General features: G+C 42.7%; 1 protein-coding gene and 1 long non-coding RNA gene across 5 annotated transcripts; one reads left to right on the forward strand and one right to left on the reverse strand.

The window, feature by feature from the left end:
• The first annotated feature begins 437 nt into the window (after positions 1–437).
• Positions 438–4,197, forward strand: LOC308577274. The gene is made up of 3 exons (XR_014003557.1): positions 438–1,583; positions 2,546–2,639; positions 3,438–4,197. It is a non-coding gene; the product is annotated as an uncharacterized lncRNA (long non-coding RNA).
• Positions 4,198–6,749: 2,552 nt separating this feature from the next.
• Positions 6,750–13,527, reverse strand: CNBP (CCHC-type zinc finger nucleic acid binding protein). Of its 4 annotated transcripts, none has more exons than XM_081177163.1 (5): positions 13,368–13,527; positions 9,064–9,183; positions 8,498–8,590; positions 8,164–8,365; positions 6,750–7,720 (listed from the first exon to the last, which is right to left on the reverse strand). In XM_081177163.1, exons 2-5 carry the CDS (start codon positions 9,164–9,166, stop codon positions 7,603–7,605), a joined length of 516 nt encoding a protein of 171 aa, XP_081033289.1. In that variant the 5' UTR covers positions 9,167–9,183; positions 13,368–13,527; the 3' UTR covers positions 6,750–7,602. The 4 variants fall into 4 exon arrangements, with proteins under 4 accessions (XP_081033289.1, XP_081033288.1, XP_081033291.1 ...); XM_081177162.1 differs by having other exon boundaries at positions 13,353–13,526; XM_081177165.1 differs by having other exon boundaries at positions 8,164–8,362; positions 13,353–13,525.
• Between the last annotated feature and the right edge of the window lie 11,559 nt (positions 13,528–25,086).

Here is a 25,086-nt window from a genome sequence, read left to right on the forward strand (position 1 = left end):
CCGGAAGAGGCTGGCCTTAAAGCAGCGCGGGGGTGCTGCAATCGCAGCAACTTCCGGCTCTAGGTCTCAGGGTGCTTTTCATGCGGGGCGAGAAGCGATGGGAAGAAATTAATGAGGCAACAGCTAAGCGGGGAACGGGGCTAGAAAGTTCACAGTGCTCATTGAATTTGTATACCGCCTTTTGCAGTTTCTGCTGCAAAAGCGCTTTATTCCCCACCCTGCAGCAGGGCTTTTAATGCTGCATGATTTTGACTTCTGTTTGCTCTCCTAGCAGCAGCGGACCCAGGCAGACCCTGAGCCCCGATCGGAGCCAGCCTTCGCGAGGGAAAACACGGGCCAGGGAAGACCGAGCTTGCTCGGTGTGTCACGGAAGAGCACTGAAAAGGAGCGCTCCGCGCAGCGACTTTTTGTTACGTGCCCCCCTTGTAAAGAGAGAGTAAAGTCCTAGTTGCAGTGCTTTGAAAAGCACCGTGGCTGCTCTCCACAATTGCAAAACCAAGCCGCTGAGGCATAATTATTTGGCACAACGGGGGTGAGGAGAGGTTCTGTGTTTCCAAAGCCTATGTGACAAGCAGATATTCAGCAGGCACACCTACCGCCCAGCCCATGCACCTACATATAAAACATTCCGTTCTTCTGACAGGGAGGTGTCAAATGTGCACCTTCTTCTATTGATATTAAAAGACTGCTTAGTTAGCAGCCCTTCTCTGGCCCAGTATGTGCTAGTCCAAGCATTTCTAAGATGGCTCCTATGAGCACAATGACACTTGTGAAATTAGTGCCCCGGGGCAGAGGGCCTAATCTCTGAGCTTTCTTTAAAGTCAGTCTCAAGCTCCCCTAGAAACAATGTTATGAAGAAAAATTGGCAGGTACCCACCTAAGTGATTTTTTTGAAATGAGCCAGCCTGACTGCTCTCACTGTTTTTAGCCAAAGAATGATGTCAGATGATTGGTAAGTGATTTGTTTGAACACCAGGGAATACAGTAGTAATCCCTGTGGCCCTAAAGAGTTGTTTTCCTCTTGTCTGCTTCTGTCTTTTGTTCTAGTCTTTGGAATCAATGTAGTTTGCCCTTCTTCTCTCACAAGCAATCAGGATGCATCTTTCCTATGGTAGGTTTGTCTGAGATCACCCTAGAAGTTATGCAAATACACAGTAAGTATGGGCGGATATTAAAGATTTCAGCCTCCCCACAAAAGGCAAATGTGAAAATTTTGACTGTCCTGCTCTGGATAAAATATTGCAGCTTTACCTTCACATGCAGTATCTTCAATGACATTCATCTATCAGCCTAATTATAAACATATTTTACTCTGAATAAAGCCCAGTACTAAGCTTGAGACTGAATTGCCTAGACACCAGTAACAATAGGAACATAGTTTCAATCCACAATTGAAATTAGGAGTCTCAGATTGTTGTCACGTCCAGAAAATCCAATCATAAGTGCCAGCAGTACACTTGGAGCTGCGGAAAAAACAAAAGTAGAATATACCGGTATATTGAGCCAAGGATTCACTGGAAGACCTTGAGATAGCTTCATTTTCCAGATTCAGCATCAGCATCCCCTTCCTCTGCAATACAGAGGTAAGAATAATGGCCTATGATGTCATACAATTGTAACAATTACCAATATATTTGTTCTTTGAACACCTAAAACAAACTGCTGTGTGGTTAACTGAATTTTAATGTTAATCCAAGCATGATAAGCTCAATAGGGTGGGGGTGCTGGTGTTTCTTCCCTCCCTCCCCTAAAACCACACAGAGAACTTATTTACTATTGTTTTAAGTTTCAAAGGTGCTAGAAGCTTTTTGCTATTCACAAACTCAAAAGCATTTACTTTCTTCTGCCATCTGATGGATGCATGCTATAACTACAGGTCCGGGAGAGGACAAATCCTTCTGTTTAATGAGGCATTTTTACAGCATGATCCTAAAGATGTTAATAAACATCTAGCATTCTAGCAGCAATACTCCCTGGTCCTGTGGTGTTATGTATACCCATGTCCATTTAAATATGTGTTCTTAAATGTACCTAACTCTGCACAGTATCAAAGCTTTAATTGTATTGTTGTTGGCATCTGTCTGTCTCAAGAGACGTAGTGTGCCTCCCGGGGTGAAGTCAAACTGCTGCATTAGCAGCACTGAAGTGACCTCCCCAGGGTGTAAGCCTGGGCAGTGTGTATGGTGGTCCTGGACTGCCCAGATGACAAGACCCTCCTCTTGACTTCACTGATGTGGATCAAAGTAAAGCAGAGCAATACACTTGGGACCAGCTGGGCTGCAGGAATTGCTGGAAGGAGGCATACAAGGCGCCATCCAGTCTTCTTAGGGACTTCACTTCGGATCTGTGTAGGGTTTACTCCTTAGTCTTCTAATCCCCCGAAGATATCCTGCGAGGCAGTGGAGGTTTAGGATCAGTTTTCCTTCTCCCAGGTGGTCTACCTTCCCAGGTTGATGAGCTCCATCTGCCCCTCACTTCCCTCTACAGCATGTGCAGTAACCATTTTCTTAATCATTGGCCCCACTACTGGTCTCTTTGCATGCAGGGAAGACACAATGGCTACCCTCACCTGGTTTAGCCGGACAGTCAAAGCCATTCCTGGACCGCTGTCACACAGCAACAGCTTTTAGAAGTCACAGGTGAGAGCTGGGTGCAGGGTGGGGACCAAAGGTGGACAACTACCCCAGAAGCACAGCATGTCCCCCACCAGAAGTACTACCTCTCCCCTAACACTCCATACACCCCAACTATGTAAGCATCAGTAATCTTTAATGCTTCTGATGGTCTAATACGTTGTATCTAGAGCTGAGATCCTAGCTAGCTTATGACTGGACATGTGATTTCCTACCTATAAATTACCCTCTCCATCCTCTTAAACACTGTGAAACCCAAGGATGATAAATGTGAATGGCAGCCAATGTAGTGCTACTTGTTTCTGTGGAGATATTCCATGCTAAAGGTTCATGGAGAACAGAAAGGTTCTGATGGCTCAAGTTCAATAAACCATAGGAAACAACAAATCTCTACTAATTCTATCATTTTCCCTGGTCACAAATTACTCTGAAGGAGTTAATTCCTCAATCAAATTTAATCTTTCTACCAATGCCTTATAATTTTCAAGTAAATTATGATGGATCATTGGAAAAGTTTAACATCAGTGATAACCATACGCATAAATGAGTAGAAGCAAAACCTCGTAAGAACAATGCTAGCTTTTGTAGCAGTGTTTAACTTGCAAGCACTGTGAAATACCATTCAATAAACACAGTATCTCAAAGCACTGAATGGGTGTCATGATGGATGAGATAAGTCATTGTTTACGGCATACTAAGTCAATCACAGTACTTTCTACATGGCGTTTTTAACAGTAATGTACTGTTTGCACTGCCACACGGTGAGGTATAAGCTATAATTATTCCTCCCTGTTTTATCTGCAGAATGAGAAGCAGTAGATTCCCCATAGGCCCATGCAATACATGCATAAGGATGGAGGATTCAGAAAGGAGGCAAGTTATATAAGAGGACATGATGTGTTACAGCAGTAGTCCTCAACCTCTGGGACCCACGTATGAGGTTTTAGTGACACATGTGTGACCCACCTTAGGTGAGGTATGGGTCCTGGCCCCACCAATTCCTGAACCATCTTGCTCAAGGAGAACTTCCGTAAGTAAATTAAGACCATACTATTGGTCAAGTGCATACAGTGCTAGGAGCACATCAATGTGAACTCATCCTTAGGTTCACATTTATAGAGTCAAGCTGGTATATGTAATTGAAAATGAGGGGAAATCATTTTGAGACATGTTAGCGTACTATACATTTCTGTGGGAAATGTTACACAAGAACAGAGAATAACTCGCTGTAACAGTATGCTGCTAGTGTATAGCGGCAAGCATAATGAATTGGCAGCTGTATTACTTGGGAAAGTAAATTTTCTAACAAAGGAATTACAGTGGTGCCTCGCAAGACGAAATTAATCCGTTCCGCGAGTCTCTTCGTCTTGCAGTTTTTTCGTCTTGTGAAGCACAGCTATTAGCGGCTTAGCGGCTTTAAGAAAAAGGAAACAAACTCGCAAGACGTTTCGTCTTGTGAAGCAAGCCCATAGGGAAATTCGTCTTGCGGAACGACTCAAAAAACGGAAAACTCTTTCGTCTTGCGCGTTTTTCGTCTTGCGAGGCATTCGTCTTGCAAGGTACCACTGTAAGGCTGAAGGGTAAGGCACTTATTTCCAGGCATAAATATGCAGCTTCAGTGTCAGGGAATTGCAGCAAGCATACAAATGTTTACCCAACTAGAAATCTTAGGATATTTGTAGTACAGAAATACTAACCTACCATGAGCAGTTCAGCAAGGTTGTATACAAAGCTGTATTTTCTGTGATTGCACAGGAACGAAACACAACATTGAGAAAGAAGAGTATCCTTAGAAACTTTGCATTCACTAACGATGTAGGCAATGCCTGGCCGAAAACTCGGGAAGATGGTATTGAGAATTTATTGTAATGAAGCCTTCAATACCCTCTCACACAAGCCCTACCCTTCATTGGAGCTTTTGGCCCCAGATGGTAATGTGATGTAATGTCTGAAAAGGGTTCCCCAAGTCAGCTCAATGACAGGCATGTACACAGAACTATACAAAGCCGACAACAAAGTTTTTCATGCAAGTTGTAAATGTGAACTTTCTTCGTCCAACAGCGATGTTAATCTTTGCTCCTGAATTACTTTGACCTGAATGTAGTGCTATGCATCTTGAACTGTAAAACCAAGGTTGTAACTCTCTTCTTAGCATGAAGGGAGGTTGGTTGAGTGAACAGAAGGGACACGTTCTATATCCCTTTTTGTTATCCAGGTTTTTTGAATATTTTTACTGGATTGTCAGAAATTCCAGCTTTTGTGAAACATCTTCATTTTTGTGTGCAATAATGTCCTAGGCCTAGCTCAACAGCATTTAAAAACTAGGGGCCATATCAAATGAAATCCAGCCCTTAGTACACCCACTGAAATTAATGGACAAGTTCACTTTTTCCGAGTATCTAGTCTGACTAACACTGGCTATCACCCAGTTAAGGTTATTAGTATGCTATATTAATTCTACGTAAGACTAAAATCACGAACTTCTTTTGAAGGCTTTGTCATTTCAGCATTACCCTACCTGTGCGTTCAGTATCAAAATGTGTGTACCAACCAATTTTTATGGCAAAAGAAATCTGTATTCAGAGAACACATCGGACCTGCATTACTCATTCAGCTAATGATTGTGTTATATTGGAACTGACAAAAAATACTTTGCTAGGCTCTTTCCACTGTATTGCACCAAAGAAAAACAAAATTAATGGGACGTTGGTTAAGAGGGTCTCACACGTATGGTACTTTGCTTGTTTATAACAGACAATTTTTTGTATTTGTCACAGAATACTACTGGCCATGCAGAATCTTCCTTTTCCCAGTGCTATATGTTCAGCTCTTAGGGTGCACTGACCAAATTTTACCAAGTCTCATTAGCCTCCACATAGCTGAAATCCAGTTGACGTTTCAGAGCTGAAATGACTTCCAAGAAGTTGTCATTGGCAAAGACCTGGTTCTAGCAATAAGCTTTAAGGGATATAGATCAAGCAGTCTTGTTACCAGATATTTTGCTGTTTGAATATCCATGCATTTTCTCCCCAGCAGGAAAGAAGAGAATCTACTTCTATCTTTAGTCAACCTCAACTACAGCCTACATTCTCGTCTCCCTTAATAGTAACATGGTCTCGAATAACATGCCCGTTAAGTGATTTTTTTTAGTATAAAGGCTGAAGAATTGCCTAATTTTTTCCCCCAAGTTAGTGGAAACTTTTAATGTGATGGGTAATTGGATAGAATAAAGACTTAACATAAACATCAATTGCTAGGTAAATCATTTAACCAGAGCATGGGTCCCTTTCAACTTCCTACTAGCTCACTTTCCAGCAGTAACACATCAAGTACCTGCAAAATCAGAGGGTGAAGGTGCATATACTTACTTCCCACTCCTCCTAGTTCATACTGACAATGGCCAAAGGTAGGCTCCTGCTTGCTCCATTTTTCTCCCAAGGAAGAGCTGGTCACAACACAAGGAGCAGTTTTCCACATGATGAAATTTTAGTCCTCTTATTTTAGATGTCATTGTCTCAATACATTATTAGACATGCTTTCTAGCACTAATTGCTGCCATTGGGAGTATTTAGAAATTCCATGCAGGCCTGTTTGACTGCAATATCAGCTGACAGCATTTATTGGTTTGATATAAGCCACCTTTGGTACCACAGGTAAATGCAAGGGCGGGGCACACACCTACAAGTTTGCCCCTTCACTGCTAGTTCCATGTGATTACTTGAATGAAATGTACTCTTCACATACTTCTTTCTCCACCACAAAATGTACTTTGTCCATAATGTAGTTTTCCTAATGTGCAATTTGAAAGACTACAGGATTTTAACACAAGATATATAATTGTGTTCTTGGACAGTATCTTTAGGAATACTATATATAAAATCATTTTCCTAATGACTGCTATTCTGCGGTTTGTCAATCTATGCAGAGAAAAAAGAATGCAAATATTGCTGCTGAAGTGATGTATTTGACAATTCTACAGTTTAAATGATACAGCAATTAACTTTGTATAATACAGTTGTGGTACAATAGTCAATGTTCAGCTTTTATTCTTCCACATTTGCCTCTGTAATGTTAATTTGTACTACGTATCTGAAAAATAAACCCCAAACAAAAAACTTCAGCCAAACTCCCCTTCCTCCTCCAGCTTTATTGATAGTTTAAAATTACATTTCTATATTCTAGGACTTCAATTGCTTTTACCATCTGACTTTAAAAACTGATTACAAGCAAATGAAACTCAACAGTTGTCTAAGTGATATAGTATACAAAAATAACATCTTGATTTCTGTGAAAATGCATTTCTTTGCAAGTCCTGAATAGCTCCAAATTGTGTATGCTCTAAAGCACTGATGTTCTGGGTTTGATTTAATTTGAAATATTTAATGTTTCCCATTACCTTGTTATCTCAAATTAGACATTCACTTATTGTATTACTGTTACTTCAGTTCTCGATTTCTCCCTCACTCTCGTGGCCATTAACAGGCATGTGCATTGTTTTGTTTATCCCACTTAGCTATACGCTCTAGGTAAGGCCTGATACAGATACTCGGTGTTATAACAGTTATTGAGGTCAGATAATCCAAGGCCATTATTGTAATTAGTTACTGTGGAAGTTCAGACACTTCCAGTTTGTTTTCCTCCTGCATATGATCACTTCCATGGAACCCAGGGAGGCTTTGCTGGTCTGACTTAACTCTTTCCACTCATCCATCCCTATTCACCAGTGGCACGGAAAGGGGGTTCTTTAACAAAGCATTATACATAACACCTCTACCAAACTAAACATAAACATTTTTGTAGTTAAATGCAGAAAGTCGATTTTTCCACCCCTTTCCTCCTTTTACACGGCAAGTAAAGCTCACTGGCCTGGGAATAGCCTCTATCTGCCAACCTTTGGCCAGTGAAGAGGATTCAGAGAAAAATAATACAACCATCAATCAGAAAAAGGAGGGGCGACAAAGGAAAACAGTTAAGCTGTAGCCTCAATTGTGCATTCCCGTGCAAGGTGTCCTGACTCGCCACAACGATAGCAGTTGACTTCGCTAGTCTTGCTGCAGTTGATGGCTACATGGCCAGTTTCACCACACCTGCAATCAGACAGGACAGAACTTCAGTCCCACACACAAAGAACATCCATAGAAACACTATAGTATTCGGGACATTGCAGACATGATTCCTATGTCCCATGTTTTCAGCTTCTTCACAAAATAAACTCATTCTACACTTGTACAGTCATACCCTTACTGAAACCTAGTTGACCCTAAAAATTTTGGAGTTTACCCAAGTGAGCAATGAGGTATTTGCAACTTGAGAAGTTACAAATCACGAGTTCTATGATAAGAGCACAAAATAATTTAATGGGACACAGAAAGAAAATCAATAAACAAATTTTATTACGGTAGAAACCGTTGCAAAAAAAAATAATCCAAATGTTAACTAACCCCATATATTTTATTGTAAATACACAATTTGTTTATAAGAGACCTAAAGGTCAGCATAATGGGATTAATATTCACATTTGTTGATTTACCTATAGCATTTCACTTTGGTGCAGTCCTTTTGGATGTGTCCAAATTCCCCACAAGAATAGCACTTCTGCTCATCTGCATGGTCACAGTCGCGAGCCAAGTGGCCAGGTTTGCCACAGTTGTAGCAGCACTGCTCTCTCTCTCTCTTGGGCTCTTTGCAGTCCTTAGCAATATGGCCACCTCTACCGCAGTTATAGCAGGCTTCCACAATAAGAAAAAGGAGACAAACAAGACTATAAAACCTGGAGCGAGTTGCAGAATATGTGCTTAACATTGTGTTACGTCCCATAATTAACTGACAATGTTTCTCCCCATCCAAACTTTAGAAATACTTACCATCCTCCTGAAGATCACAATCCTTGGCAAGATGACCAGATTCACCACAGCGATAACAGATGTCTGGGAGTGATGATGACATAAACTGGAAGCCTATTTAGAAAGATAAAGCCATTTAACAATTCAGTGGCGGTACTACATGTACCATAGTTAAACCACATAATGGGACAGAAAAGAGCATACCAATTTATTTTTGCTCACTCTATTGCACTGTAAATAGGAACAATATTAAAGCAGCTGTGTAAATAAGCCCACAAAAAAACAGACAGTCAGTAAAAAAACCAAACCAATCATGACATCTCCCAGAGATACTGGCAGAGAAGGAATGACTCTGCTCGCCCCTTCCATTGCATTTCCGCTATTGTGTTGGAGGAAAACTTTTCTTCCTCTGTGGCTCTTTTCAAAACCTAAAGGACTAGGTGATCAGTCCCTCCTTCCATATACCTACTTATTCACCTACATGGAATTCCTAGCAGCTGTGGCTAGGCTACCAAATGAGTTGTTAAAAGAGACTAACTAATGTTTACTTTCAATTTGTACAATATGCTTTGGGGGTGGGAAAATACCTCTGCCACGGCTTCGCATTCCACGCCCGCGACCCATTCCAGTAGGGCACTCCCGAGCCCAATGGCCAGTACGCCCACATTTGAAGCACTCGTTGCTGCTCATTGCTGCAATTAGGTTTCCTAAGAAAGAGGGAAAATGTTGTTAGAATAATGTATTTATATAATAACATTTACAAGAGCTGAAGTGCTTGATGCCAACTTGTAAACTACCTATACTGTTCAAATGTAAACTGCTTTCATTTTTCACAGTACTGACACAACTTAACCCAACATTTCTAATACAGCATATTAAGTCCAATGGCTATACTCTAAACCTAACATGGAGGATAACATCCAACTCTACCTGTTACAAATTACTATTGTGAACCTCACTTTCCTTTATCTAACTTTACTCATGTACTAATTTCATTATTTACATTTACATACCATCATTCTATTGGCATTATCTCATCTTCCATACAAGGAGTCCAAGCAATGTAACAGTTCTCCACCCTTCCCTTTATTCCCAAGAGCTCAGGAGATGTAGCTGGTTCTTCTCCACCCAATAAGATCTTTATCTGCTACCAATGTGAGCAGCATGTGAACAGGGTTGAATAGCCAATACAATTAATATGAATCAAAAACTAGCACCTAAGCCCTTCCTGTCACATTTTAAGAGTCAGCTCCTTTCTATTAAGTTATTTGGCACATTCTTGCTGGAACTCAGGGGTACAGATGTCCATCTTTCAGCAGGCATCCTGTGAGTGTACTGAAATATGACATAGGCTGCTGTCAGCACCAACCAGTGTCTCTTCCCTACTCTATACTGGCTCTGACTTATCTTTTGTCTCATTTGTTCCTCTTCCACCAGTTGTCCACTCAAGCCACAATTCTTCCCACATAATGCCTCATTTGGCCTTTCACATAAACCTCTTCCTATACCTTCTTATCCTTTCATTCATCTTCCCTTTACTCCATTTAGGTATAGCCCATCCCCATGACTATTTTTCCAACACATAATCCCCCCCCCAGCAACCACATGAGGTAAAAATCTCTGATACGTTATGTCACTTCCTTCCAAGTATATCCTATTACTTTTTGTTCTCTCTACTTTCAAGACAAATCTCCCCTTCCTGCACCATTTCAATGACTCCAGAGAAGGCAAACAGATGCACAGTATAATAATATAGACACCCATCTCTGTGTTAGAAAAAGCTTATATCCATGAACTATTAATAGCAGGAAAATTTTGCGCCTTGTAATACTACTGCCTGTTGCTAAATAAGAAATAACTCAGTACAGTATAGCACTTGGGCAATTCATGAGTCATGTCCCACATGCAGCCCTCACAAACCTACAATGTGATCCATCAGAGGCAATGTTTGAAATCATCAGGCGCATTTTGCACCTGGTTATCAGCCACTTGCGACCATGTGAAGATGCCCAGGCACTAGGATGCCGCCTGACACCTCCACCATCTGGAGTTGCACGCCTGGGGATCCTTGGATCTTTGTTTTCACACACCAGCAACACATGCTGTAGAATTCTATCTGTTATATTTTATCTGCAGAATCAGAATGAATTTCAGGAACCAAATGCTGTATTTAAAAATATGACTTTAGAGCAGTCTGGCCCCAAAATGGTAACTAGGAATTCCGTTTTGGCGACTGTAACCATAATTTAAGGAGCCATTTGGCACATAGCTTACATATCTGAGTTTCTAACAATGATCACAGGTGCCCAAGGCACCTGCCCCCAACATTTCCTGGCCACCATCATTTTTTGCTGCCTTGGAGTAAGTTCAATTGTGATGGGAAGCATCATCTTCATGTGCCTTCTACTCCTTGTAAATGGCAGAGAGCACTCATAGGAGATGGAAGATGCCTTTCTCCCCATCACAATCAAGAAATAGTGAGAGTGTATGATAATAGCCCAGCCTTACACTGTGTTTGGCCATATCCAATGGCAAGTGGCTTAACTGTTCACCAACCACCCATGCGGCCCTTAGGTGAACTATGCCTACATTATAGGAATATGCTCAAGTTCTCTAATACTCAGGGATAACATGGGAAATAGATAGGATCAGATTTCCAACTCGCACTATGGTGAGAGGCACTCAGAATGCTTCTGAAATGCAGTGTGAAGGCAACGAAGAGAAATTTACCAGAAAATGATTATAAACACAATTTGATACCTTTCTGATGAAATCTTTATTGTCACTATGAAGCAATTATTTTCCACCTTTTGTCCCACATTTATCACAGTAGACTTTGCCCAGATTTTTCAGTTCTGTAAGTTAATAGCTGCCATTGGAAAGGTCAAGACCCAGCACAGCTTAGGACAGGCATGTCCAAAATCTGTTTTGGGGACCTAATCTGACCCGCCAGTCGGTTTAATCCGGCCCCTGTGGCAGTTTATTTCCTGGGGTAAAATCCTTAAAAAAGCTCAACAACTTTGGTTGGCCCTCCACTTCATCAAATATGGCCCTCTTTGGAAAAAGTTTGGCCACCACTGGCTTAGGAGCTCAGACAAGTATATTTATTTAATAGTTAGCTTTAACAGTTCAGCCAAAGGGACACTCCAACTAGGCAAGGCTTTTAAATAAATTATGTAGCTTGGGCATCTGTTTTTAAATCTGTTTTAGTTTTGGGGGTGCAATAACTTGTATTTGTTATATTTACATTGTCTTTGATTTCATGATTCTATGCCTTATTTGTATTCAATTCTTCTCTTATTTAAGCAATTTGTCACCCAGATAACTTTTCTATGAGGCAGCATAAAAATGCTTTAAATGACAAAGTAAACATATGTTAAATTCCTAAAGGGCAACAGTATGAACCTGCTACAAACACTTAATAATCCTAGAACATTTTAAATGCAAATGAAATTATAGCAGCATAAGGAACTGAGACCTGCATCAATGTAAACTTCCTTGAGCACTATAAAGTGACCAGATCAGGACATACACAAGTATGCAACTGCCTTACTTTCAGAGGACCTGCAGTTACCAAGTAGTGAAGAGCATCTGTTACACAAAATTCACAATTGTGCTGCAGCCAGGATTCAACTGGGAATTTGGTATTTAGTTATGATCTGCCCAAGGAGTAGCAACAGAATCAACAACGTGCAAGATTTCTATGTAGTTCTGGTTAATAATGCTCTGGTGCCACTTTTTAAGTCACCTGCTTTTTCAGGCTTCGTCCTCCCAGATTGATCCTTAGTAACTGACCTCTCCATCAGAACACAGGCTGCTTGGCTCATTTGAACTCTTCCTCAGCCTATTCCTTTAAATAGTACTCAAGTGATACAGAATACTACAATAAAGTCCTTGGCTGTCTCCACTGGATTTTACACTGTCAAGTCCTCCAAGCACCGTGCTTGTCCCCCGTGTTTAAGATGCACCCAGCAGTGCATCACACTTTCGCAGAATGATCAGCGGTTCACACACGTCTCAAGGCTGCAAGCACACCCGCCTTGCTTGAGCTTGAGATCAAGTCCCACTGGAGCCAGCGGGGCTAGTTTTCCAACTGAGGGTCGGGCGCGCCACACTCACCAATGGGCGGACAGCAGCACACGCCATCTTCGAGCGTCACAGACACGGCCGTGAATTACAATGGATCGGCTAAATAGCTGGCTCCTCTTGCGAGTTACTCAGCCGAACACGTGGAGGACGCGCGGGGAAGGCGGCGGCGGCGCCATCGGAGACGAGCACCTTTCCCGAACTAGCTAGAGGGTGGCCCCAGGCGGAACGCCTCGCTTTGAGGTCCCGAGCCTCCCCACGAGGACACACTCCCACGACGACACTGTTCTGGGGAGCGGCCGTGAGGGTGGGGGAGAAGAGAGAGCAGCCTCGCGTGCTGAGCGAAGGCCTCTTCTCCCTCCGCCTCACGATGTGTCCGCGTCCAACTCCAACCCTCGCGGCCCGTTTGAAATCTCACGCGCAGGCGCGCAGGGCCTGCACAGGGCCCAGACCAAACGAGCGCTGCTCGTGACGGGCTGGACCCGCCCGTCCCGTCTCCCTCCCGAGCGCGGGAGGTGGCCCCCGTCTCCTTCCCGGCCCAGAAGGCGGGAACGAGGAGCCCACCTACCTGCAACCGCCTCAGCCCTCCCGCGAGGGGGTCGACCACAGAGCGCCCTCAGCGAGCCCTTCTTCCCGTCTTCCTCAGAAACAACCGCGGCCGAGTGCGGTGTTTTTTTCTTTTCCCGCGCAGTAGGCCGGAACGAGCCAGCGCCCTCCTTCTCTCACCCCGCCCAGAGCTTTTCTCCTCACTCATTCCCCCCCTCAAACTACGCCAACCCCGTCGGCCTACCTCGCCGAGGGTTACCTCTCTCTCGATTTCGGTTCTGTCGTCGGTTGAAGCTGGACCTCCCCCGCGCGGCGATGGACTCTCCCCGCTCCTGCTCTCCTGCCCCCCCTCTCCGCTGCTCCGCGTGCGCGCGACTTGACTTGGCCTCTCTCTCTCTCTTCCACCCGCTGCCGTTGAGTCCCTGCTGGCTGCGCCACACGCGGTTTGCACACGACCCCGCGCACCCTCCCTGCTGAAGTGCGCACGGCTCCCTAATTCCGATCACCCCGGCCAATGGCCGCCCGCCGATTCTTCCGCGTGGCCTATCGACGACAGGGCTGGAAGGGACCAATCAGCACCGTGGAAAGGGGGGAGGAGTCCGCCTACCGGAATCTCCTACGTTCATTCTCCTAGCGTGAGCCGAGGGGAGGGACGAAGAAAGGGAGTGGGCGGGAGGGGAGCGCGAGAAGAGGCGCTTTTCCCGCTCGCTGCCTTTCTCGGCCTCGGCTTTTCCGCGGGAGGCGCTCGCTCGTTCGCCGGCAGCCCTGTTGTTGCACCTGAATTGGGAAAGGCGGCGCCTCGCCGTCTTAGTGCGGCGTCGCCCTTCTGAGGGCTGCGGCAGGCGCTCCACGGGGTTGTTGAAAAATGTCGCAGCGTACAAAAATACACCAGGAGCGGCATCCATAGTTTTCCGCGTTACTTTTAAATTTCCCCTCAGGATGCCTGAAGGCTGCGCTCCTGCACACACTTTATCGGCAGGGAAGCCTAGTGGGCCTTAGTGAACCGCCCCAGATCTGTAGGTGAAGGGCGGTATACAATTTTTGATAACAAAATATAGAAAAGGCAAAGGATTGGGTTCCACAGAGTAACGTGCGAATGTCGCCAGCTCACGCCAGTTCGCAAACAGCATCGTGAAATTAATTTCACCAGTGAGAAACCAACTGGCTGAGACTCCCACGTCCAGTGAAAACTGGTTGACAAAGCCAAGATCTTCTGCCAGATAATATATGAAACAGCAGTTAGGCAATGTCTTCTTAGCTTTGCCACTGCAGCTTATCATCTCGTATTTCCTTTTTTTGGAAAGGCATGTGGACTGAGTGGAACAAGTGAGTAACATTTCTAACACTTTTAGGCTGCAATCCTAGACTATCATATGGATGGATAAGGGAGAATCTTAAGAGCAGCCAGCAGAGTTTGGGATATTTTTGCAGCAACCAATCAACCAGCTGAACTGGAGAGCGGTTTCAAATAGAGGCGAGGGCTTGTCAATTCTATTGGCTACAGCAAAAACTTGCACCCAACCAGAAGTACAGTACATGTATTTTACAACCCCTTGCATGTGAATAGGGTTGCCAGATAAGTGCAGAAAGGACACAAGTTTGGGGGATGACAACACATGGGGTATGTTTCAGCAAATTCTTACAAAAGCAAAAATGAGGCTCAGGAGCAGCAGCTAATCAGCACTTTAGGGTTCCCTTATTGCCCTAGTGATTCTCTGAAAGTGCAGAAAGATTTAAAGCATTTTCTAAAGGATGGTGTTGTGGTTTTTTGGGGGGTGGGGGTTTAAAGTCCTCTTCAGTGCAGTTATACTTATCTGTTGAATTCTATATAAGGATAGTATGCAGTTTTAGGGAGTGAGTCATGTGGATGACATTTGGGCAGACAGAAATGATACCACTATAAGAAAGATTTACTCAAATAGATTATCAATAAATAAATTAGTTAAACCTCATGTTACTAAATTTCCACATACATTTGAATAAAAATATAAAGACAATTTAGCTCCATCAGCTTAGCTGACGAGCTGTAGTTCTTTGCATACTTTTATATACTAAAAATAGTCCTGGTCTCATTTTAGGAGCATGAGAAATCACAAGCAGAGGGTTAGTAGCAGAATCAGAAAAGGGTGCATAGCTGGGAGTTTTAAAAAGTAGAGGTCTCTAGAAGTGAGTAGTGGATTAAAAAGTTAAGTGAATATTATCTATAGTTTGGGTTAGAAGAACTTTAATTACATAATATTTATTTCAAACCTTGTTTTTGTATTTTAAAATGTACCACTTTTCAAATACATACTGGGAAAAGTCAATAAAATTTTTAAAATCTAAAAATAACAATAAAATTAACTACCAACGCTCTAGCCATTTCAACGATTGTTTCATTGCCCTCAGCTCCAGGGAAAACCACAGGGCTGTTCAGGCTCCATGCAATTGGAGAGGGCGCTTCGGAGCCAGACAGTCGATAGCCCTGGTTAACTCCACATTCCAGCGGATCACCAGGGAATCGGCTGAAAGGCCATCAACATGGGGTAAAATATCTCCTACCACTCTCTGGAAACCATTTGGGTCCATTAAGTAGCGGGGGCATACCATCTGAATCAGTCCCACCTCCCTGCAGAGGGAAGGGTCGTGGAGAAGTCCAGTCTATGCTCTGGTAACCTCTAGGTTGGATTAATGCACTTTGTTATACCTTAGCTGCCTTCAAAGATGGTTTAGAAACTGCAGCAGGTGCAGAATTTGGTAGCCAGATTGTTCACTGGGACAGGGCAGTCTGAACATAGAATTCAAATTCTGGCACAACTGAACGAGCTGCCACTTTTTCGCCTGGCTCAACGTCTTATGCCTGCTCAGGACCCCAATGCCTCATGGACAGCCTCTTCTCACATGAACAGTAGAGCAGTACTGTACAGTCCCTTAGTCCCCCTTCCAGGTGACCACCCTCTCTCCAACCTCAGCAACTTTTTTGCCTCTGTGCCAACCAGATTGGAGCCAAAGCAGGACTACTTGAATCTAGGGCTGTTGGCATTATAATCAATCTGGGGCATACATGTGGTTCCATATTACAACTATGATATGTTCAATCATGTGAAAGCATTTTACCCCGCATACTTGATGAATAAGTATGGAGATGGGATCCAGAGTCAACAAAACAGATTAGAAGCAAAGGAAGCTGACCATTAATGACCTCTGAAAGAGCCTGTTACTATGCAGATAAGGTCCAGAGGTTCCTGAAGGACTTCTATAGTCACTGCCTCTACCAGGTCCTCTGCTAGGTCACTGTCTGCAACAGGGTGACAGCTGGTCATAAAGCTCTCAAACATCAAACAATACTGTAGTACATAAATAAGGATTTTACATAAATGATACAATTTACATAAATGCTATGAAATTAATAGAACTCAGCACTGCCCTCCCAAAATTCTGTCTTTCCGGTTGTGTCACCACAAAACCCTTTTTCTGAGCTTGGTCTTAATGCTGGCTAGAGGGGTTCGCACTCAGAAGCTAAAACTATCTGTCCTTCATAACATAAAGAACATCAACAAACAAGGAACCAGTTTTCAAGAATTCACAGCTTAACAAAAAGCAAACAACAAGCATCATCCAAACTGTTCTGAGCTAATGCATTAGTCCTTAATGGTGGCCACTCCCACTGCACATGTGTAGCCTTCTTAATGCAGTATACAGCAGTGGGTTACATATGCCGTTTAAGCACATGCAGTGGTGGTCTTTAAGAGATCCAGCAAAAGTTTGTATTCTGTGATGCACAAGAGGTTAATCTCTAATTTAGATCAGATAGATTTAAACGAAATATGGAGCTCAAAAATAAATTTCAGCTAGCATGTTGGAGGTCAGCTTTACATAATATAAAGTTTTCCTTAGGATCTTTGCCTAAAGTTAATAGGGCAAATTGTTCTGCAGAAGGTTAATTGGATGTTGGCATGGTCTAAGCCTGTGGGTATTCAAACCAATGATAGGTGCTGGAGGTGTGAGCTGGAGCAAGCAGATTTAATTCATTTGCTTTGGCAAAGCCCAGATGTTGTCAGTTTTTGGAAAGTGGTTCAAACTAGAATGCAGTAAGTTTAGTTTTGACTGCGTCTTTAGAAATTTCTGGTGTAAATGCAATAGCTGTCTATGTATCAAATAAATGAGGACTGGCAGAGGGAATTATTTAGCTAAAAGAATAATCTTGAGGCACTGAAAATTTGCAGCTGGTTGCTCATGAAAGGGTCTCATCTGGTAAAATGCAGAAGGATGGCCACTTCAATTTATATAATTCTAGATATATATAATTGTATGCATGGGACACAGAGAAATATTTCTGTTGCTATTATTAATAGTATTTTTAATTTTCCATTTCTATTTTTGTTTCTTTAAGGAAGAAGGGTGGGTTATGTTTTGATGGGTGAGGAGGAGCAGGAAGTTTGCTGGAGTATTGCTGTTAGATGCATTGTTTGCTGTATGAGAAACTGTCAAGAAACCATTAACAAACACAAGTTTATATTTATTTTTGGAGGCTTAACTACGCATTGCACATAAGTGCGTGTAACAGACAACTTTAGGAGGGGGTGATATGTAGCAGAGAAACAGTGGGGAAAAGGTTGTGTGTATCTTTCCCTCCATTTTTCTGATAGAATTCCCTTCCTGTATTCCCTACTCCCCCAGTGAGGGGGAAAGCAACTGAGAGGGACAATTTGCACTTGAAATGTTTTTATGCTTTTGGATCTAGTGCTTTGGAAAATAGTCATACTTGGCCCTTTATGGTCAGTATAGCGTTCTCTGAGAAGGTCCAATGTGTTGTGGTTTCTCAGACATTTTGCATGACTGTATGGAGAAAAATAATGCTAGATGGCATTGGCACATTCAGTCAGTGTGAAGTGTTTGCATGCCTATTGTTTCTTAAGAGCACATGCTCTAAAAGTTTATATACTCTGTCAGGGACTAGCCACTTTGAAGGCAACACCAAGAGAGAGAAGCAGCAAGGCCCTTTTATTAGTGATCTTGATTTTTTTCCCCCAGTCAAAAAGGAAAGGTACAATACAGAAGGGCTGTAGCTCAGTGATAGAGCATCTGCTTTGTATGTAGAAGGTCCCAGGTTCAGTCCTTGGCATATCCAGACAGGACTGGGAGAGACCCCTGCCTGAAACCCGGAAACAACAGAGAGGCCTGCCAGCTAGTGTTGACTTAGTATAAGACAGCTTCCTATGTTCCTAAATACTTTGATATTAAATAAATAAGGCAAAGGATTAATGCTAATATGCATTGTTTTAGCAGTGGAGCCACTTAAGAAACATATTTGGTTCATTCACGTTCCCCAGCCCATGGCTGAACTCAGGGAATACCAGTCCTGCCAGTTTGCAGCAGAAGCCAGCTGTGCACAAGACTTAATAGGTTTGTGATGCCACAAGAACCAGCCATTCTCTCCCTCCAATTTTGGAGTTGTTTCGCAACCCTTTTAAAATGTATCCCCCCCCCCCTTTTTAAAGCCACAAACCAATGTTTAATGAATATACTTCATGCTACACTTTACAAAATAAACAAGTTAAAGGGCCTGCCTGATGATTTGGTGACAGAAGATAGATGACTAAGATCAGCATTCAATAAGATGATAAATACATGTGTTGAGAAGGCAGGAAAAGCTGGTTCGCTCTATAGGAAAAGAAAAGAAAACATGTTGAATCCTGTACATCTGTACACAAACAAAAACTACCGAGAGGAAACTGAATGGAGCCCACTGAAATATTAAACTAGGCCAGTTTGCCTGTCATTTTTTTTTTAATTAGCACATGTCATGTGTGGTTGGGTGCATAGCTTGTGCTGGAATTGGAAAAATGATTAAGATTCATGGCTGCCGACATGTGATGGTACAAATTAAGTGCAAAATAAAAGGGCTGAAATAAAGGACAAGTGGTGCAACAACAGACAGCTTGGGAGCTGCATGCACACTTGTGACCCATGGTCACAGGATGCCATGGTCCTTTTATTTTCCCAGGTAAAAGCACTTCTAAAGGGGTGGATTTTGAGCCAAGAAGTAGGAGGAGGTACTACTGCTTCTCTATTCCAACCCTGCCTGCTGCTTTTACCCCTGTTGGATTTTAAAAGCACATTTATGAGAGCAAACAAAGGGTGGAAAGTAGTTTGGGGCATTTAGAGTAGTGAATTGGATAAAGCCATAAACACCCGAATCATTTTCTCCTATGCTGCTCTATAAACCACCTACTCACAAAGTAGTTTTTTATAAAATAAAATAGGAGAATAAGGCTGCTGCAGTTTGATTATATGCTTTCTGCCTATGAAATTGTACCACGGAATATGTTAAAAATCTTGGGAGTGATTTACATCAAAACCATCAAAATAAAACAATAACATTTGGGGTGGGAAACTTTAAGCATTCATCTCTTATGACATTAATCACAACTAAGTTGTCCAAGACAAGATATCGAATGAAACTAAAATGGGAAGGTACACATCTATCTGTTTTTGCATATGCCACACAGCTGCTGATACAGCTGTTCCAATTACACAAGCCTGGGAAGGTACCTTAAGCTTCTCCACCCTACAATTAAAGCCATTCCTTATGACAAAGCTGGCAACAAACACTTTCCCCCTGTGCTTCTTTATGACAAAGCGGTGAAATTGCAGGAAGGGATGTAAGAGAAATGAGAATTTAGATGTAAGGTCAGATCTACCAGTGCTGATCCAGCATTGTTCACGGGGACTAATTTCTTTGGTGGCTGCTTAAAACATTTTTGTTTAGGAAAGTCTATCCAGACATGTACATGTCAATGTGTTCTAAATGTTCTTACTGTTAATTTCAGTTATTTTTAATTATTTTAAACAATTTTTATTGATATCTTAAATATTTATTGTAAACTACTTAGAGGTTTTAAAACAATCAAGTGGTATATAAATTTTGATAAATAAAACAATATATATAAACCTGTCACAGATCTATTGAGTGACTTTCTTGCTTAATGTCTGAATTCCTGACCTGGACATTTGCCAAAGTGACAAACTACAGAAAGTACAGAAAGTTCAAAATACCTACCAGCTTGTCCAAATAATATTGTGTGTGTTTTTAAATCCACTTCTGCCAAAAGTTCTTCCAATTTCCTTTCTCCCCACCTGGCACTCATATTCACCAGACTGTCAGTTAATAAAGAGGTGTGGGCTAGCCAGACACTGTACAACACAGAGCAAAACACTAAAAAGGGAAAGGGTTTCTGTTTGTCTAAACAGGATTGTCAGGATGAACAAGAAAAAATGTGTTCTTCCAACTTAACTGATTTTGCAGAAGCTGCTATCACTGAACCGCCTGACCTGTTTCTTTTCAGGTCCCAGCATTCACTTTCTGAGCAAGTGAGGAAAAGTACCGTATTTTTTGCACCATAACATTCACTTTTTTCCTCCTAGAAAGTAAGGGGAAATGTCTGTGCGTGTTATGGAGGGAATGCCTACGGGTGGCATGCCTACGGATTTTCCTCCTCTAAAAACTACGTGCGTGTTATGGTTGGGTGCGTCTTATAGAGCGCAAAATACGGTGATTTGGGAACCAACTAGCCGTAAGTCTCATGAGATTAGAAAGCAGAAGCCAAGAGGTAGAAAGTCAGCAAGTATTGAAGGCTCTACAACTGTAGCAAATCTTACCTGTTCCCTTCTGTTCTGGTGGGTGATGGCAAATGGGCTTCTTGGGAGGGAGACTTCTCTTGCTAGGAGCCACTGCCTTGTTCTTAAAACAGAAAATATGATACTTGAATCAGACTGTCTGACCTCAGCAATTATTATTACAAGGAATGCTGTCAATAGAAGGTCAGCAAGCCAGGGATTATGAGATCAATTCCATAAGTAGGTCACCAGCTATGCAGAGTTGGGGTTATGGAATTAGGGGTCACACCCTCCATGAGTAATAATGCAGGAGGCATCAGCTTTGTTGAGTCAGCCCTGACGAAAGGTAGAAATGTAGAAACTTGATAAGCATATGGCAGGGGTGGGAAACCTCAGGCTCTGGACAAATGCAGCTCTCCATAGGTCTCCATCCATAGGCCCTCAAAATGGCCCAGGCCACAACCCTCAATGCCCCTATTCTCTACCCTTCTGCAGTATTTTACCTTGCTGGAATGTCTCGTTGAACTGTAATTATAGTTAAGTTTGTTTGCCTAGATGGACAGTGGTGTCTGTCTGGTTACTTTTGCTACACCCACTACTCACATGTGGCCCCTGGAATGTTGCTTATGTAAGAATGTGGCTCTCAGGCTGAGAAAGGTTCTCACCCCTATACTAGAGCTTTGGGGGCATTACTGGATCAAATAACACAACTGTGAGTAACAATGGCCTCTTTTATTTTTATTATAATTAAGGATCTTTAGGAGGGAGCAATTCTGAGCAAAGAAAGGGTGAGGAAGTAGATGCTTAATTCTTCTCTTGCAAGCATTTTCCCACTCAAAATTGCTTCCTCCCCCAAGGTTCCTGATGCATGTTTACTCTTGCATGTTTACACATTTTGAAGGAAAGAATTAAGCACTTTCCGCTACTGGCACTTCTCCACCCCAAATGTTCCACTTCCCAAACTGCTACTTTTTACAAAAAGTGGCTGCTGTTGGGGCTTTAAATGGATGCAGCTTCCAATGTGTACTTTGCCCCCCTTCCCCTGCTATATACTCACAGGAAATCTTATAGAAAAGAGAACAACGAGGGGAAAGCTATTTGAGTACAGAGTTCTGCCTCTATAGCAGCTTAAATGGGACCCTGCCAAGCATATTTAATGCAAGCCATTTAAAGACAATCAATCCAATGGGTTTAGTAAACCTCTGAGCATGGACATATGTTGACTCCTTCCTTTCACCCCTCCCCTACAAACAAACAATAGATTAAGTTTTAGAACCAGCATTTTTTGAAGTAGCACAAATCATGTAAACAGTCTGTAGTGAAAACAGAATGCTGCCGTTACTTTAATGTGAAAGATGGCCAATTAAGAACTAAAGTTTCCGTGCACTTCCACTCTGAATCATATTGACATTACTCAGCATTTTCTCTCGAAGTTCCCAGTGGATCAGACAAGTGGAGTGGAAAGGGGTGCACATCCCACCTTGAAGCTGAACACTGCCCAACAGCTTATCAACTTGGAAGAACAGAACTTCAAGCTATATCTGCCAGCATCAGCTATAAAATTAAGATGTCACATATCTCAGGTGGAATGCAAAGGGTAGTCAGCATTTCAAAAGGACATGTTGTTGCACGTTGTAGCTCACTTGCCATATTTTTTATGAAGGGTAGTGACGCAGAGCAAATCAGTGTCCCAGGTAACAGCAAACTTATCCTTTCAGTGTCTCTCAAGCATGCCTCACATATGCCCCTCCTTTTCTGGAGCTTTGTCATTTGCATGACTTTTGTCACAATTAATAACAACAAGATCACTAAGAATTTTATTATTTATACCCCACCCATCTGGGTGCCTTACAGCACATATAAACAACATAGTAAAACATTAAAAACTTCCCGATACAGGACTGCCTTCACTTGTCTTCTAAAAGTTGTGTAATTCTTTATCTCCTTGACATCTGATGGGAGGGCGTGCCACAGGGAGGGCGCCATTGCTGTGAAGGCAGTGTATATAAACTGTGTATACTATTCTTCACACACTGCAACAGAGCATACTTTCAGGTACATTAGCAGAGGAATACCAATGCTCCCTTGTGCACTTGGCAAGAAGGTATATTGGTGCCCCCTGTTACTTGTGACAGCCCACGCCAGTGACAGGATTCCTCCACCGAGGCACCCAGAGGAGCCTGTGCACCTTGCCCAGCTGCCCAGAGCAGCGGAGGAGCAGCCCAGGGAATGTGCAGGCAGGTGGGCTCAGAGTTACTCCAAGCCAGAGTGGAGAGGCATGATTTTGTCGTCATCCCCACTCGCCTGTGCCCTTGGCAGGGGCCAACCTAGCCAACTCCTAGGTACACCCCTGTACCTCAGGGTTAGGGAACCTATAGCGCTCCCCGTGTTGGACTACAATTCCATAATCCTTGACCATTGGACATTTGCCTGGGGCCAATGGAGTTGGAATTCAACAATTGCTGAAGAGTAACAGGCAGGGCCCTTGTGGCAAACCACAGAATGGTGCTCCCCCCCCCCCCGCCAGGGAAGCTCTATTCAGTCACATCCCACCAAAGTCAGCCTGCACAATGAAAGCTGATTCCGAGGTCTTGCAAAACAAACCTGCTCCTCCAAAAGATCAGACTTCTTGCAATAAGGAAAGTGATGAGAAAATGCACTGGAAAGTGTGGGATAACACTTGGCAGAAGGTTGCTTCACCACCCCACAAACAAATAGGATGAATGCTCATTAAATAGATGACAGTCGTGTAATTTCTCCACAAACAACTCAGTCCAAATGCTCATCAAACAGGCAGTCCGGAAGCAAGATAGAATCCCTTTGAGTTGACTCAAGTCTTGTTGCAGTCTTAAGCCCACTTACCTGAAATAATCATTGAAATCAATTGACTGGCCTCTGAGTAAACATGGCTATAGAGCTGTAAACTTGGCTTTGTATAGCAATGCTGTGTCTAAATAAGGACTTATGAGATGCATTTTGCTCAGCCCATAACCTGGGACTGGGAAAGGCTTTAAAACAATAGCTGCACCTTTAATGCCTAGTTCCTCTTTTCTAGTGTGTAGTTTGGTGGTACATGTGAATTCATAAAGGAGCAGGCCTCTGTGAGATGAAGAGTAGAATAGGCATTTACCATACGAGCAAATGAAGCACAATAGCATGCTTACACAAAAGGGTGTTCCTTCAACCGACACTTATACTTCAAGATCAAAGCATGGATGGTAATATTCTTGATTAAAATGCATGGTCATATTCCTCATGCACACCCTATGCTTGGAAGCCTAGAAAGCTATGGGACCATTGATTAACATTTTGGTTTAGAAAGACATGCAGCTACTTCTCAGTGGCTATTTTCCCTTTCTCTTTGCATTGTTTTGCAAAGGTTATAACAGAGAAACCAGGGCCAGCTCAATACACCGGAGCAGATACACAAATCATGCTCCCTCCCCACCAGGGAAGAGGGTTGATCTACATCAGGAACAATGGGGAAGAAACATTGGGATCTGCTGCTCCTAGTGGATCTTCCCACCTGAGGTGGTCCCCTTACCTTGCCTCATGCCTTGCCCTGAGAGAAACACATCATTTTTTGCTTTATATACCCCATTCCCTTTTGCTGTTGTGTTTCTCTGCAATACCAAGGATAAACTTTGGGCTCAGCCATACATTGAGTCAGTGCCTTTTTTCTGGGGGGTATGCTGTGGTACGCATACCCCTAAACATTTTGTGAATCTTTGTACTTTTGTCCATTTACTGTATTTATTTTTCCCAATTTGAACTATAAAATGGTGATTTTCTTGAGTCAAAATGAGAGTACTCCTAAACATTTTTTTTTAGAAAAAAGCACTGTATTGAGTTAATGTGAACAGTAAATTACAGTCAATTATCTGTTGTTCATAAGCAGGTTTCCTCCAAATCACTGCCTCCTCACACTTCCTTCTCCCTCAATCTATATTTACTCATACACCTCCTTTTGGAGGTATCCCTGGTACGAGAAAATCTGGACTGAGGAAGGGGAAAGTGTGGGAAGGCAATGATTTGGAGGAGAATGTCATATGGAAATTTAAGAGTTAATGGTGGTACGGGAAGCTTGCCATCCACATTAAATGACAGTGTGGATGAGCCCTTTAACTCAGGCTATTGACTGCAGCTTTCTTGTGTTACAATTTAAAAAGCAAGAGCTGATTCCAGTGAGTCACTCTTGTATTTGTATGTTTGTGTGTGTAGTATATTTGAGGCAAATATAAATATATATCTATGACTTAGAATGACAAAGGTGTCTGCCTTCCCATGGGATGCATGAACTGAACAGAACTGGAGGTCAGTAGTCCACTTGCAGATACCGCAGCTATTTCTTTCAGGACACCTTACATATCCTTTCAAGA

Source organism: Podarcis bocagei (assembly GCF_964188305.1).
Source record: "Podarcis bocagei genome assembly, chromosome: 2".
Lineage (NCBI taxonomy): Eukaryota > Metazoa > Chordata > Lepidosauria > Squamata > Lacertidae > Podarcis > Podarcis bocagei.

Excerpts from the sequence above, each read along its gene's own strand:
- CNBP (XM_081177163.1), bottom strand. The coding sequence starts at position 9,166 with ATGAGCAGCAACGAGTGCTTCAAATGTGGGCGTACTGGCCATTGGGCT. Across the intron at positions 8,591-9,063 it reads AATGCGAAGCCGTGGCAGAG|GCTTCCAGTTTATGTCATCA; the intron begins GTATTTTCCCAC and ends CTTTCTAAATAG. Across the intron at positions 8,366-8,497 it reads TTGTGATCTTCAGGAGGATG|AAGCCTGCTATAACTGCGGT; the intron begins GTAAGTATTTCT and ends TTCTTATTGTGG.